The 14,313-nt window shown below is 44.3% G+C and overlaps 1 protein-coding gene across 1 annotated transcript; it reads right to left on the reverse strand.

Annotated features, from left to right (window-relative positions):
- Nucleotides 1–687: 687 nt before the first annotated feature.
- On the reverse strand, nt 688–4,995 carry LOC147964056 (uncharacterized). The gene is made up of 2 exons (XM_087526687.1): nt 3,600–4,995; nt 688–1,208 (listed from the first exon to the last, which is right to left on the reverse strand). The coding sequence occupies exons 1-2, from the start codon at nt 4,723–4,725 to the stop codon at nt 1,180–1,182; spliced, it is 1,155 nt and encodes a 384-aa protein (XP_087382813.1). The 5' UTR covers nt 4,726–4,995; the 3' UTR covers nt 688–1,179.
- Nucleotides 4,996–14,313: the final 9,318 nt, after the last annotated feature.

Genomic DNA, 14,313 nt, shown 5'->3' on the forward strand with positions numbered 1-14,313 from the left:
GAGAGAGACTTCAGTGTCTTTAGGATATCGCCGAAAGGCGAGTGCTGAAAGATGTCCGCGGCAGTAAACTCCATAATCGGCGCCCAATCGGATTCGATTGGCAGGGACGCGGAGGGTTCGGAGTCCGGAGAGGAGTGCGGCCTCTTGGAGTCACGAGTCTCGCAGAGTGCGGGGCTGGTGTTCGGCTCGATCGCCGTTGGGATTGCAGCCCCCGAGGCGGCGTCCAACCACCCATCCTCGATCGGCGCAGTTGGCTCCGAATTAAGGGTCGAAGCCGATGCGGGTGCGGCCTCCAGGGCACCGTTCGGCGGCAGAGCTAGATCATGCTCGTCGTGATAGTGCGGCGCGCTCGGCAGTGGCTCGAATCCGTCGAAGATCAAGTCCCCGCGGATGTCAGCCGTGTAGTTTAAACTTCCAAATCTGACCTGACGGCCAGGGGCATAGCTTTCGATCTGCTCCAGATGGCCAAGTGAATTGGCCCGCAGTGCGAAGCCGCCGAAGACGAAGATCTGTCCGGGGAGGAAGGTCTTACCCCGGACTGCATCGCCATTGATAATCGTAGGAGCCATCAAGCCTGACGGCGACGACACAGAGGAACTCTCAATGAAAGCACCAATGTCAGTGTCAAAACCGGCGGATCTCGGGTAGGGGGTCCCGAACTGTGCGTCTAGGCCGGATGGTAACAAGAGACAAGTGACACGAAGTTTTACCCAGGTTCGGTCCCTCTCGATGGAGCTAAAACCCTACGTCCTACTTGATTAATATTGATGATATGGGTAGTACAAGAGTAGATCTACCACGAGATCGGAGAGGCCAAACCCTAGAAGCTAGCCTATGATATGATTGTAATTGCGTATGTTGTCCTACGGACTAAAACCCTCCAGTTTATATAGACACCGGAGAGGGTTAGGGTTACACAAAGTCGGTTACAATGGTAGGAGATCTACATATCCGTATCGCCAAGCTTGCCTTCCACACCAAGGAAAGTCCCTTCCGGACACGGGACGAAGTCTTCAATCTTGTATCTTCATAGTCCAGGAGTCCGGCTGAAGGTATAGTCCGGCCATCCGGACACCTCCTAGTCCAGGACTCCCTCACCCAGACATATGTTCAAAGCAGGATAGGAGCCATTATAAATTTCTACCTGAGACCAGGTTGTTATCAATAAAGAGGAGGGTATCATCTGCATATTGCTGACTTGTTACCCCCTGTGGAAATAGATTGGTCATCAACCCAGTCAACATGTTACTTTTTGCTGCTTTATTAAGCATCCTACTAAACACATATGCTACTAAGTTAAAGAGCAGAGGGGAGGCAGGGTCACCCTGTCTCACACCTTTAAAAGTCTCAAAAAACTCACTATTACAATCATTAATCCTAACTCGCACTGAACCTTTGTATAAAATGGATTCAACTTTCTTCATCCACTTGGGGCTAAAACCCCTTTGATACATAACTTTCAATAGGAACTCTTTACTAACTCTATCATATGCCTTCTCATAGTCTAACTTAAAGACAAATCCTTCTTTGTCATGTGTCACAACATCATGAATAATTTCATGAGCTGTCACCACACTTTCAACAATAAACCTGCCTTTAATAAAAGCAATTTGGTTTTGTGAAATAATTTCCACCAATGTCACCTAGTTGATTGGCCAAACACTTAGCAAAAATTTTGAAACTACAATTGGACAAAGCAATTGGTCTAAATTTTTGAATGGTGTCAGCCCCAGGTTCTTTTGGGATGAGAGTTAACAAAGAAAAATTCAATCTATATAAATCTAAAGACCCCTGATTCCAAGCATCCACCAACAACATAAGGTCATCCTTAATGGTTGACCAGAAATGTTGGTAGAAAAGGAAAGGAAAACCATCAGGGCCTGGAGCCCCTTCAGCATAGGATCCAAAAACTGCCTTCCTCACATTTTCTTCAGTGATATCAGTTTCTAGGATCTTATTTTGATCCTCAGAAACTCTTTCAGAAGGGTCCAAAAATCTTCATCCAAAGAAATATCTAAGGTTTCTTCCTTGCCAAATAGGGTTTTGTAGTAATCAACAGCAATATCCATCATATCACTAGTTGATTCTACAGGGCCATCTGGTCCCACAAGCAAGTCTATCTGCTTCTTCCTCCTCCTATGGTTAGCAATAGCATGAAAGTAAGCAGTGTTTCTTCCTCCCTCTAAAATGTTTCTATCCCTGGATCTCTGTCTGTACTTGATTTCCTCTAGTCTCCATATTTTTTGGAGCTCAGAGGCAATCTTGTCCATCTTACTTTTAGAAGGAGGGGAGAGGATTTTACTCTCAGATTCTATATCTACAATATTATATTCAGGAACCAGCCGCTGTTTCTCTCTGTTCTGGGCAGCCTCATAATTGGCATTCCAGCCTTCACATACTCTCCTAAGCAATCTAATTTTATACTGCCACCTATTCATAGGGTCCTTGATAGAGCATGGAGAATTCCAACATTTCTTCACCATGTCTTCAAAACCTTCTACCCCTAACCACCATTTTTCAAACCTAAATTATTTGTTTTTAGGTGGTTGGATAGCCCAAGTGTCCACCACTAGGGGGGTGTGATCACTACCCACTCTAGGAAGAGCTTTAAGTTGAACAGCTGGGAAGATAGATTCCCAGCATGTGGACATGAAAACTTTATCAATGTTGTCCATAACCAGATTATCCTGGTTATTGGCCCAAGTAAATTTCCTACTAGAATTCTTAAGCTCAATCAAGCCATATTTGTTAACCCAGTCATTGAACAAGGTCACCCAATGCATGTTAACAACACCAGTACTTTTCTCATCACTACTTCTGACCAGGTTAAAGTCACCCCCTATAATTGTGGGCCCCAACCATGTGTCAAGAATATTATGTAACTCATTTAAGAACTCTAGTTTGAGTCTGTCATAAGCTGGCCCATAAACAGAAATAAATCTCCATTCCACCTTATTCTTTTTATCTTTAAGGATGCATGAAATAGAGAAATCTAAAATATCTGTAGAGACCATCTCAAAATTGTTTGTGTTGATCCCCACAATTACACCCCCAGCAGTGCCCACAACAGGCAACCATTGCCAAGAGTATTTACTCTGCGGATCTAAACAGGTAATTTTAAAGTCATTAAAGGACTCTTTCTTGGTTTCAAAAAAACCAATCAAGTCTGCATGGGTGTCTCTAATGAGCTTACCCACTGCCTTGAGTTTCTCAGGTTTATTCAAACCTCTAGCATTCCAAAATAGACTTACTGCCATCATTGAAATCTAGTTTTCTACAACTACTCTTCCTACCAAAGACAACCTCTGCCCAGGTAGGGGCGTCTACAGGGTGCTCACTAATGTGACCACATCCTGGGGCTGAACTCTCTACCAAATCTACTCGAAAATCATCAGGTTGCAAATCTAGATTAACAGGGAGGAAACACTCAGGGTGAGTGTCTTTAAATGCAGATAACCTGCTTTCCTCCACTTGCTTCATGACTTGTATGTTTTGAGAAATAACCATATCATTCTCACCTAATTTCAAACCTGCCTTTCTAGCTTTCAGAAGTAAATCTTCATCATTAAAAGCAGAAAAGGAATTATAATTCTTATTACCTTTAGGGACCTCCAAATCTTTGAGTCTTCTAAGGTCCTCAGCTTTCTGTATAGCATTTCTCCCATCTTTTTTGATCCTGTTGCTCACCCTGGGTGCCACCACAGGCCCCCATTTGGATTTTTGTGGTCTTGGCTCCTCCAAGGTGGTACCATCTCCATCAGACTCCTCATCAAATTGCTCCAGCAGTTGAACAACAATGTTATCTTCAAGTTTCTTCTTCTTCAATTCTATCTTCTTGCTAGGCTCAGCTTTCAGTCCAAGTATAGCACTTTGCACCTTTTCTTCCAATGAATGCACTAGCTCCAAAGGTGTTCTGGACCTAGCAGGGGCTTTCCGAGTGTTCTGAACTGGTCCTCCAGAATTGGGTTTGTTGTTTTTGTCTTTGTCAGCTCCCACATCCTTTGGGTCTTGCATATGCATATCTTTTTCAGGATTACCTTCCAGTAGATCATCATCTGACTTTTCACCACCACTAGTGCTTTGGCTTCCATTGCCAGAGATTGGAGCAGTGTCAACAAGGAATGAAATAAGAAATAATTCCTTGTCAATTTCCACCAGCCTTTCTGTTGGGATCTTAGAGATGTCCCTCACAGCCACCTGGACCTTAACTTTTTCATAGAAGCTCCTAAATATTTCATGCCAATCAACATTTATCAGAATGCCCAGGATATAGATAATTTGAGAAATCACCTTCCAAGTCAGCTTGTTGACAGGAATCCCAATCATGGTCACCCACACCTCTTGCAATTCAGCATATGCTTCCTCTTCACCATCCCATTTATCAAAGGAGACAATAACACCTTTCTTCTTGAGGTTGATGGAGGGAAGCTCAACCAAATCTTTCACCTTCTTGTGGGGAGGAAACCTGACTAGGAACCTTTTCTCAGTCAACTGCCTCACTTGCCAGGGCCAATTAGTCTTCCAGATGTCAGAGAAATTGATTTTTAGTTCTTGTGATGTGATAGATCCTTCCTCAATGACAGCAACACACACATTAGACATGTTTAGCCAATTAACAGCCTCCTTGTCATCAGATTCTATGTGGAAGAAGCCTAACCCTGCATTAGCACTGCCATAATACTGTGTAGTAGCTTGTGGCTTGCACCATTCCAGACAATTGTCCATATGGTGCCCTGCTTTGTGACATATGAAACACTCTTTGGGCACTGGACAAGTTCCCACAAAGTGAGCTGGCTCTCCACAGTTGTAACAAATGACATCTCTTAGTTTTGGATCATAATTGATCACAACTTCTCATTTCTGCTCTGAGAACTGTCAGCCTTTTCACTTCCAGACTTCCCTTGCTGCACTTTCTCGGAGTTGAAGCTCTTGTTTTTCCTTCTTTGCTGGTTTTGAGAATTCTGTTGCTGGGTGCTGGATTGCCCTTCCCCAAAACCTTGTGTCTGATTGCCAATGTGATTATGCTCAGAGGGGTGCCCATACTGCATAAGTTGTTGCTGTTGATGCATAAGAGGCACCTGTTGCTGCTGTTGTTGCACTATAGGCATATTGGACAGATATTGCTGCGGCCACTGGCTGTATTGGGGAAATTGCATTCCCTGCCAAGGCGACAACCCTGGCAAATTACCCGCTCCCCCAAATTGATGCAAATTCTGGAAATTACCTGGGAGCATCTGCTGCATTAGCGGCAGCCCTTGTGGATTCATGTCCCCTGCCTAGATCGGGAGCTGCACAAAGGCCTGGGGGTGTGTCTGGCCGACCGGGCGAAGCTCTCCGCGGCCAGAACCACTCCCCCACCTCGGCGCCCTCCTCCCCTGCTGCCAGCCATTCCTTTGACCACTTGCGCGTAGGTCGCCCGATCTGTACCACCACGCCACAAGTCTCTCGAGAAGCTGATATTCTTCACACCAACCTGCTTCCCACTCTCTCTCGCCGGATAACAAATCTGCTGGGGTGAATTTTTTGGAGAGGAAAAGGTCTTTGCGGATCCAGACCAGCCCCCCTGATGCCGGAGGAACCCTAACTTTGCTTGGGGACGGCACCGACCAGAGCTGACCAAATATCTCCACCAGCTCCTCCTCGTCTTGAGAAGGCGGCTTCCTGAAACCCGCTTTCCGCTGATGAAAACACTTGTCACCACCTGCCTTTTGCGCCTTCGGGTTGGTTCTCCAGGCCCACCGGTCAGCCTCTCCAACTTGACCACTCACCGACACAGGCCGACGGCGAGCAAGCCTCGCCGGCATTGCGCGGAAAGGGGAAGGAAGATGAGGAGTGCCTGTGGGCGGCTCGCTCCGCCCCAGTGAGACCAAGACCTCCCCAATCACCACCTCATTCAGCTGCCTTGCGCTCACCAGGGATGTCGCCGGAATGGGCGCCACCGCACCCTCTGAATCCTCGATGTTGATGACGCTTCCTCCGCCGCCCAATCCAGCACCTGATCCGACTCTAGTGCTAAGCCCAAGCGAAACAACCTCTCTGTTTCCTCCTCCATCACCCTTGTCATAATCCGCTCGACGAGGGCCAACTTCGCATCCCTCGCCTTCTCCGCCGCCCGCTCCGCCGCCTTCTCCAGCCTGTTCGCCGTCTTCAGAAGCGCTTCTAGGTCTTCCGTTGACGACCACCGCTCCCTCGGCATCCCGCTCATCCCGAATCTGATCGGAATCGCTATTTAGAGCGATCCCCAACCCGATCCCAGGGCCTGAGCGGTCGAGCGAGCGGAGCCTCACACTCCTCGCCTCTGAGATCTCGCCGGCGCCGTATTTCGCACGAAGACGGTGGTGGTTGGTGGAGAGATTGGGTGGAGAGGAGGGATACGCGGTCATGGAGACGCGGTCATCCCGAATCTGTTCATTTGAGACTGGACCTATTCAAGGAGTGTATTCACGGGCGGACCACCGAGTCTTCTTCACGAGAGTGGAATTTTTTGAGTGGATTGAGAATTAACTTTCATCTGGGTGAAATTTACTGTCCATTTCTCTCTTGATAAATGTCGCTTTTATTAATTTAAAATGTAGCAGGACTCTGCGTAACTAGGATGCACACAACCAATACTAACAGTCTTACACTGTAAAAAAATATAATGGCAGAAGTTTTAGAAAAGAAATTGTCTAGGAAAGACATGTGAAAGAGAGGGCCAATCTAGTGAAATATATATATTTACCTGGAATATTGGGAAAATGCGGAAAACGCCTTGTACTTACTCAGGAATTCCAGTTGATGTCAAGTGACTTGATCGTCGAAAATGAGTACAGAAAAGGTGGAACAACAACTTCTGAAATACAAACGAAATATTTATCTATTGGAGAGTACTTACCAACACCTGCATGGACAATTGTGATCAGGAGAATGAACCTCTACGGATAAAAAAAATAACACTTAGTTAATTGTCCTACCAATAGCATGTCTGCCCAAAGATTACAGGCGACTTGGATTCCTGAATCTGACCACTATTAAACAGAGATTATTATGCAAAAGCTTGTGGAAATTGGAGAATGCCGAAGGGCGAGTGATAGGTGCCGGTGCGCCGGCTGAAATTTCGACCGGTCGCACCGCAGACGTACGATCTGAGTAGTTTTAGCCACACGATCTCTCCCAAGTGTTGCTTCAGAAAAAAAATAGAAAAGGAAATCCATGGCGATTTGTCCACCGCGTCAATGCCGTGATCCTGGGAGATGCCAGCGAGCTCGCCGTCCGTGCTCACCCGCTTGCCTCGCTGACGTTCGCCACCCTCATCGCCGGTGGTCGCCCTCGCCGCACCAACCTCGTCGATTCTAGTAGGGCATGCCACCCCTTGTAGCAAATCGCCGCCGCCCTGTAGCACGCCCGCCGTCTCTATAGTTGCAGCACGTAGCCATCCCGTTGTAGCACGTCCGTTCCAGCAGCCCCGGCGACCTTGCAGCGTGTCTCGCCGTGGGTGGCCGTCGCAACTCACAGCGGTGACCTATCACAGATCTAAAAAAACAGCTTCGACTGTCACAGCTTTGGAATTGCTGGTTCTAGCAAAACTAGATGTTGGTTGAAGCAAAATTTCTCACCGGTTGTATCAAAAATTGCTTACCAATCCCAATGAATAAAAAATGTTTTGCATCTCTGGAAACACAGGCTCCAGCAAAAAAAGATGCTGGTTGAAGTAAAACTGCTTGCCGGTTGTATCAAAAATGACTTGCCGATCCCAACGAAGAAAAATGCTTCCATACTCACATTCATAAAAAATCATTGGTTCCAGCAAAAAAGCCTGATGGTTCCAGCAAAAACAATGGTTGGTTGAAGCAAACAAAAAAGTCATGGGGCTCACATTTCATGGAGATGGATGTAGCAAAAATTTACAAACACTGGTAGTAACAAAAACCAAAACGGTTGTAGCAAAATTGTTTGCCGGTTCCAGCAAAAATCAACGTGCTAGCAGATTTTGGGTGGGTGGGTGGTAGCAAAAACATGGGCTAGTTCCAGCAGAAACAAACATGGTTGTAGCAAAATCCTGCAGCGGTGGGCTGGCGGCCATGGAGAGCAGCGCTCCAGCTGCGAACGGCCATGGCGACCAGCGCTGGTTCGCACCGCAGCACAATCGCGACGCCGGTGAGCCCCACGCATCATCTCCACTCATCGGGGGACGTGCCGCATTAGTGCTTGGTGCTTTGGGCATGCCGATGCTAGGCGATGCATGCCTCGGGATGAATCTGTGCCATGGCATCAGGTCAGAGGGGGAAGGATGCGTGGGTGGCCATGGATCAGTGGCTGGAATAGTCGAGGGGATAAACTGGCTGAGAGGTGGGAGATAGAGAAGAGAATGAATGGCTGTAAGGGAGGGACGGAAGAGGTAAGGCAAAAAGAAAGCGGTGCGTGCACGAACAGAGGAGGGAAGCGATGAGACCGGTCCAAGTTTCGGCCGGCGCGCCATTTCCAAGCATTTCCCATGCCGAAGGGACCTGGTATACTTCGCTGCCAAATAAACACGTGCAAAACCAAGTTTTGCCCCCCTGCCAAAAAAGGAGCGTGTTTCACATTTCTGCCAAAACCTGATGGGAGTAAATCCCTTTTCCTAGAAGTTTGCTAAAAGTGATTGTTAGTGGGCTAAAACCATATTCCTAGAAAAAAAATTGTGTGAATGGATCACTATGGATTACTCAATTCCCAACACTATACAATAAATATCACATTCTCTAAATTGTTCACAATGTAAAGGATGGTAGATGGGGTTGCATCAGATTCAGAAGAACTCCATGGGGAAATACCATAGAGCAATTGTCTAATCTGGAGAATTCGGTGAATGCTTATAATTCGAGTGATGAAGAAGACATGCTGAGATTGAGAATTGGGATTAAAACAAGTTTATTATTAGAGATGTATATTGGCAACTTAAATCTTTTGATATGGCTGGTTATAGGTTTTATGTGGAACCTGAGAGATAACGATATTCCTCTAGTCGATGCTTAAAAATGGTATCTTGACCAGGGATAATCTTCTCAAGAGAGGCTGGAATAGAAATGACCGTTTGATATTTGATTGTGACCTAGCTAAACTAGTTTGGCAAGTGACCCTTTTTATGCATTTGGTCTAAATAGACCTCCTGGCATAATTGATGATCTCTTCAATGAATAGATGCCTGCTTTCCCATCGTCCCAGTGCAAACTAGTTCTCTATCGTGGAGCGTCTGTTTGTTGCACGATTCAAAAAACTAGGAAAATGTTTGCTTTAGACAACATCATATGAGTAATAATGTTGTTTATGCAACACCCTATGACACATGGAATGTTTTTCAAAAAAATCAATATCGATGAAGCAATGAAGGAAGAATTCCAGTGATAGAGATGGTGGTTTTGGAGGCCATGGGCAGATTTAATGTCCTACAATTTGGGTAGTTGCCTAGGCTTGACGGTGGAGTCCTGCCTTACCTTCATTGTTTTCATGGTGATTTGAACTATAGTTAGCCTCTTGAGAACGTTAAATTTGTAGTGTGTCGGGGCTTCAAAAATATTCTTATATCCGCCACTTGAGGAGGTGTAGGCGCGAAGTCATGGCTTGGTACCAACTGTGGATAGGACACAAACCAGAGGCTTTTGAGCACTAGCTGTTGGTGACAATTGTTCTTTGAGAATCACAGCTTGTGGTGGAAGTCCTCTTCTGCTTCCAGTCTCAAATAAGCTCGGGGTGACAGTAAAATAGATTTTTTTTGAAAAATTATGAATTTTTTGTGCCAAACTTTGACAAATTTCATCACAAAAAGACATTCGTGCACGTCATGGAAAAAAATAGAACTCCAAAATGCTTTCGAAAATAGCTTTTTTGGAGCATCGGGTTTGTTTTTTTGCCATGACATCCATGAATGTCCTTTCCTGCTGAATTTTTGCAATCACGCAAAAAAAATTGTCAAAGTTTAGCAGAAAAATCATTTTTCTTATCTTTTTTACTATTTTTTGATTTTCCTGTTCATCAGGGAGCTTTTGAGCTCGCTAGCAGATACTTCACATCCAGCTTGTGGTTGCTATAAGTTCCTACAATGTACTAAGTATATGTCCATTTAAAGAAAGTGCTAAGTGTATGTTGAGACTACTTGTTTTGTTTCTCCTTCGCATAGAACTCTTCGTTTAATTGTTCCTCTAATAAAAATCAAGGAGGAGTATTATTGTTTTAGAAGAAAAACACATGTGATCGAGTCGACCTGGCTAATATTATTTACTGTATGCTCTGTCTAGGAATAATTTATGTCGAGCAAAAACATTTTTCCATCACACACAACAGAAGTTTCCATTGCACAAAAATTTGATATGCATAAACCAAAAGTAGTTCGACCTCTTGGTTCAGAAAATCTTGATGAGGGGTACAATAAGAAGCTGTCTGATGAGGGGAAGGATGGAATGAACATTGATAAGGGCGACGATGATGGTGATATTATGCATGAAGAATTGGTGGAATATTGTAGTATGAAAGGGTGCATTTCTCTCAAGAGGAATTGGATCCTGAGTCACATGATCCATTTGGAGAAACAGTAGCTAAGGCCCAAGGAGTTGATGTTAAAGATCTGTTAGCTGGTGTTAAAGGTAGCCAACAAGAAGCACATACTGCTAATGCTAATGTTGAGTTCAGTATATTTTAGAGGTCAAAGGATCAAGAGGATCTAGTCACAATTGCTTTTGCCATGAAGAGGATGGCTGGAAAATATACTATTTCAGGTAAGTATGCTAATGTTCCCACAGTTCTTAATACTAAGAATGATGATGATCTAGTGAATATGACTAAAAATTTAGGTGTTGTTAATAATGATTGTGAAAATGCTATGTCGATTTCTTCAATTAAAACTTAAAAATGGCTAGTAAAAATCCTTTTGTGGAAAGAAGTAAAGATTAAAAAAATACAAGAACTTGTTAAGGACAGTGATGGTGATGAGAGTGATTGTTGTGGTTCAGACGGTGAAGATGAGAAAATTCATGGTGCATATGCTAGTTTGGAGAAAGCTAAGTTATTACATTCAGGTGATAAGATCATAAAGTTGTTCTCCTTTTTTTAAGGTTGAGCTAGCTAAAAAAAGGGTAGATACCCAAAGAACAAAAATTAGAATGTCAGGAATATTTCGCAATTGTAGGGGTTTGGGATGCCCTGATAAAACAAAGATTCCCGAGGTAGATGATTTTTGATTTGGAGTCCAATTCATAGGTTTGTCAGAGACTAAGATACATGGATTCAAATGGAGTTGGGCTAGAAATTTTTCTGTCCATAAAAACGTCTTTTGGCCGCACCTAGATCCTAATGGTAGGTTAGGTGGTTTGCTGCTTGAGGTCGACTCTGATAATAATGAGGTTGTTAACTTTGAGTTGGAAAACACTATATTTACATACAACTTAAGGAGAAGAAAATCTTAGCAAGTTGACAATTAATTATGTTTTTATGGCCATGCTCCAAGAGAAGACAAAGATGGTTTCCTTGTTGAATTTGCTAGTGTACGCAGTAGATGTAAGGAGAGGGGGGGGTCATGAGTGGCGATTTTAATATCATCAGAAGGACCAGTAAGGAAAACAAACCTTGTGTTCTTACCAAAGGGAGTCACACTTTCAATTCTATCATCGATGTTAATGGTTTGAGAGAAGTGCAGCTCCAAAGAAGACTGTACACAGTCTAATACCCATGAAATGCCCACTTTTGATAAACTAGACATGGTTGTAGTTTCCTCAGGATGAGATGTTGCTTATCCATTAGCAATAGTGGTTGGCCTAAATAGAGAGATATATGATCATGTTCCTTTACATTTGATATCTGGGATCATACCCACTCATAGTGATAATTTTAGATTTAAAAATTGTTCGTTTGAGACAGGTGATTTCATGGGTTTAGTTAGGAAGAGCTAGCATGCTCCAACCTATTGCATTCATGATTTAGATAAGTGGTAAGAGAAAGCCATTAAACTGATAATACAATTAAAAGGCTTGCATATTAATATGGAAGGAGTACGAAAATTTGAAGGAGATTTTGAGTAAGTTAGATGAGTTGGATGAAAGGAGTGGAACTGTAGTTTTATCAACTTGGGAGAGAGATCGGAAATTGGTTCTGGATACCAATTTGAAAAAAAAAATTTGTTGACACGGTCAAAATCAATTTACCAAATACCAAATTTGAGACCCCCAATTGATTGTCAAGCCTTAAAAATTAGGGAGCATAGTATATTTTGATATTTCATTTATGGGCCCAAAGCAAACCTATAATTCAACAGTACTCCAATAACTCCAATTGGAGTATATCTTGAGATTTGAAAGCTTCGAGGCATGCATGTGCTCAGAGGTGTTTCCTTCTCCAGGTTACATGGCTGGGTAGTTTTACTTATCTTTTTACTTTTGAGCTTTGTAACTGTGTGATGGTTTCTTTGATGGTAATTGGTGAGGGGCTCGTTGTTTAAAAAAGATATGACCTCTTCTCTTTAGGAAGTTCACATTCCATCGGTTGGAAAACTTTTCTAAAGCTCATGTTTTTTTAATAGAGTACAGACACAGAAGTTCATACATACGCACATATACTCGTCCCTATTAACGAACGCACACACATTCTACCTCTATGAGCATCTCCGAGAGACTAAGCCGGCACATTATTTTAAAATTGACGAAGTCGCCACAGATGTCATCATAGTCGTCGGGGACGTCTCCTCCCGCCGAATGCATGTCGCCTGAAGGCCTAAAATAAATTCAAGCACCGGTGTCAAGTTTGGCATTTAAACTCTGGTGGGCTAGGATACCCTTGTCCTCCTAACCATCACCTACAGGTTGGTTATCAGCTTGTGTTTAGAAAATATATGACCTCTTTTTTTAGGAAGTTCACATAAATTTTGGAAGATTCCATCAGTTGGGAAACTTTTCTAAAGCTCGTGTTTTTTAACAGAGTATTAACGCAGGTGCTCATACATACGCACCCACACTTACCTTTATAACACACGCACACACATGCAACTCCTATGAGCACCTCTCAGAGATTAAGCCGGCACATTATTTTAAAATTGACGAAGTCGTCATAGACGCCTTCGTAGTCGAAGGGGACGTCTCCTCCCACTGAATGCACGTCGCCGAAAGGTCTAAAATAAATTCAAGAAAATATGAGCACTGGTGTCAAGTTTAGCACTTCAACTCTAGTGGATTGGGGATACCATTTTCCTCCTAATCATCCAAACACAGATTGGTTCGCAGCTTGTGTCTTGTAAGACTGAAAACTTACACGATATGGTATGTTGTTTTTCAACGTTGCAATGCTGATCCTTGCCTCTTGGTATCCTTTTTCTCTTCTCGACTGTGATACTTCCCAGGCACTACGTAGCTAGCTGATCCGCGAGTGAATCGGATGACAGCACAATCCGGAGTATTTGACAAAAAACTACCACATTAGGGGTATCCGTCCCACAGAACTACTACTTTCAAAAAAGTGACTAATAACTACCGAAAATTTCAAATTTTGTGACAAAAAACTACCAAGTCATGTTGATCGTCCAGTTAGCCATTTTAACCGCTTAACTGACAAGGATGGCCCACATGGCAGGCCGACGGCGGCCCTAACGGCTAACGGACGCCGCTCGCGGCCGTTAGTGGCCCGGCTCGGTCGGAACCAGCCAGGGGCTAGGTCAAAACGACCGACCGACCGGCCGACCGGCCGAACCACATCTCTCTCCCCGAGCTCTCTCCTCTGTATTCCTAGGCGGCGGTGGTAATGGCGGCGTTGGATCCAAACCCCGACGGCGATTTGTTCAGCGGCCAACCTCCTGACGTAGTTGGGGGCCGCGTCGACCTTTCGGAGGTCGATACGTGGCTAGGAAGCTCTAGCTTTGCGACCCAACATCCTGAATCTGGAGTTGGCGGCGGCGGCGGCTCGACCACCGGCGAGCCATCCCAGGAGTTGGCGGCGGCTCCACCACCGACGACGACAAGAAGTGCACCTCGTGGCCGGCGCAAGCTTCCTCGTGCGGGAGGCGGCAGGTACAACATATCTTCTTCCTTTTCAGTTTTATTGACAGGATGTATTTTAGGTCAATTTCCCCTAATGTATGATAACGGAGTAATTGCAAATTGTTAGAAACTTTAGCAGTGTGCATTCTTTATAATAATTCATTCCATTTTTGTCCAGTATTGATGACCCAAAATGGGGAATTTGGTTCCATTTAGAAGGCAGAGATTCAGTTGTTAGAAACATGTACCAGTCAGACATATCATTTGGGACTCTGATATCTCTTATTAGGAGTGAGGGTTGCTGCTCTGATGATTATATGTACTATGTTAGTGATGCTCA

Source organism: Triticum urartu, chromosome 6A (assembly GCF_056163025.1).
Source record: "Triticum urartu cultivar PI428250 chromosome 6A, HENAU_Tu73, whole genome shotgun sequence".
NCBI classification, from domain to species: Eukaryota; Viridiplantae; Streptophyta; class Magnoliopsida; order Poales; family Poaceae; genus Triticum; species Triticum urartu.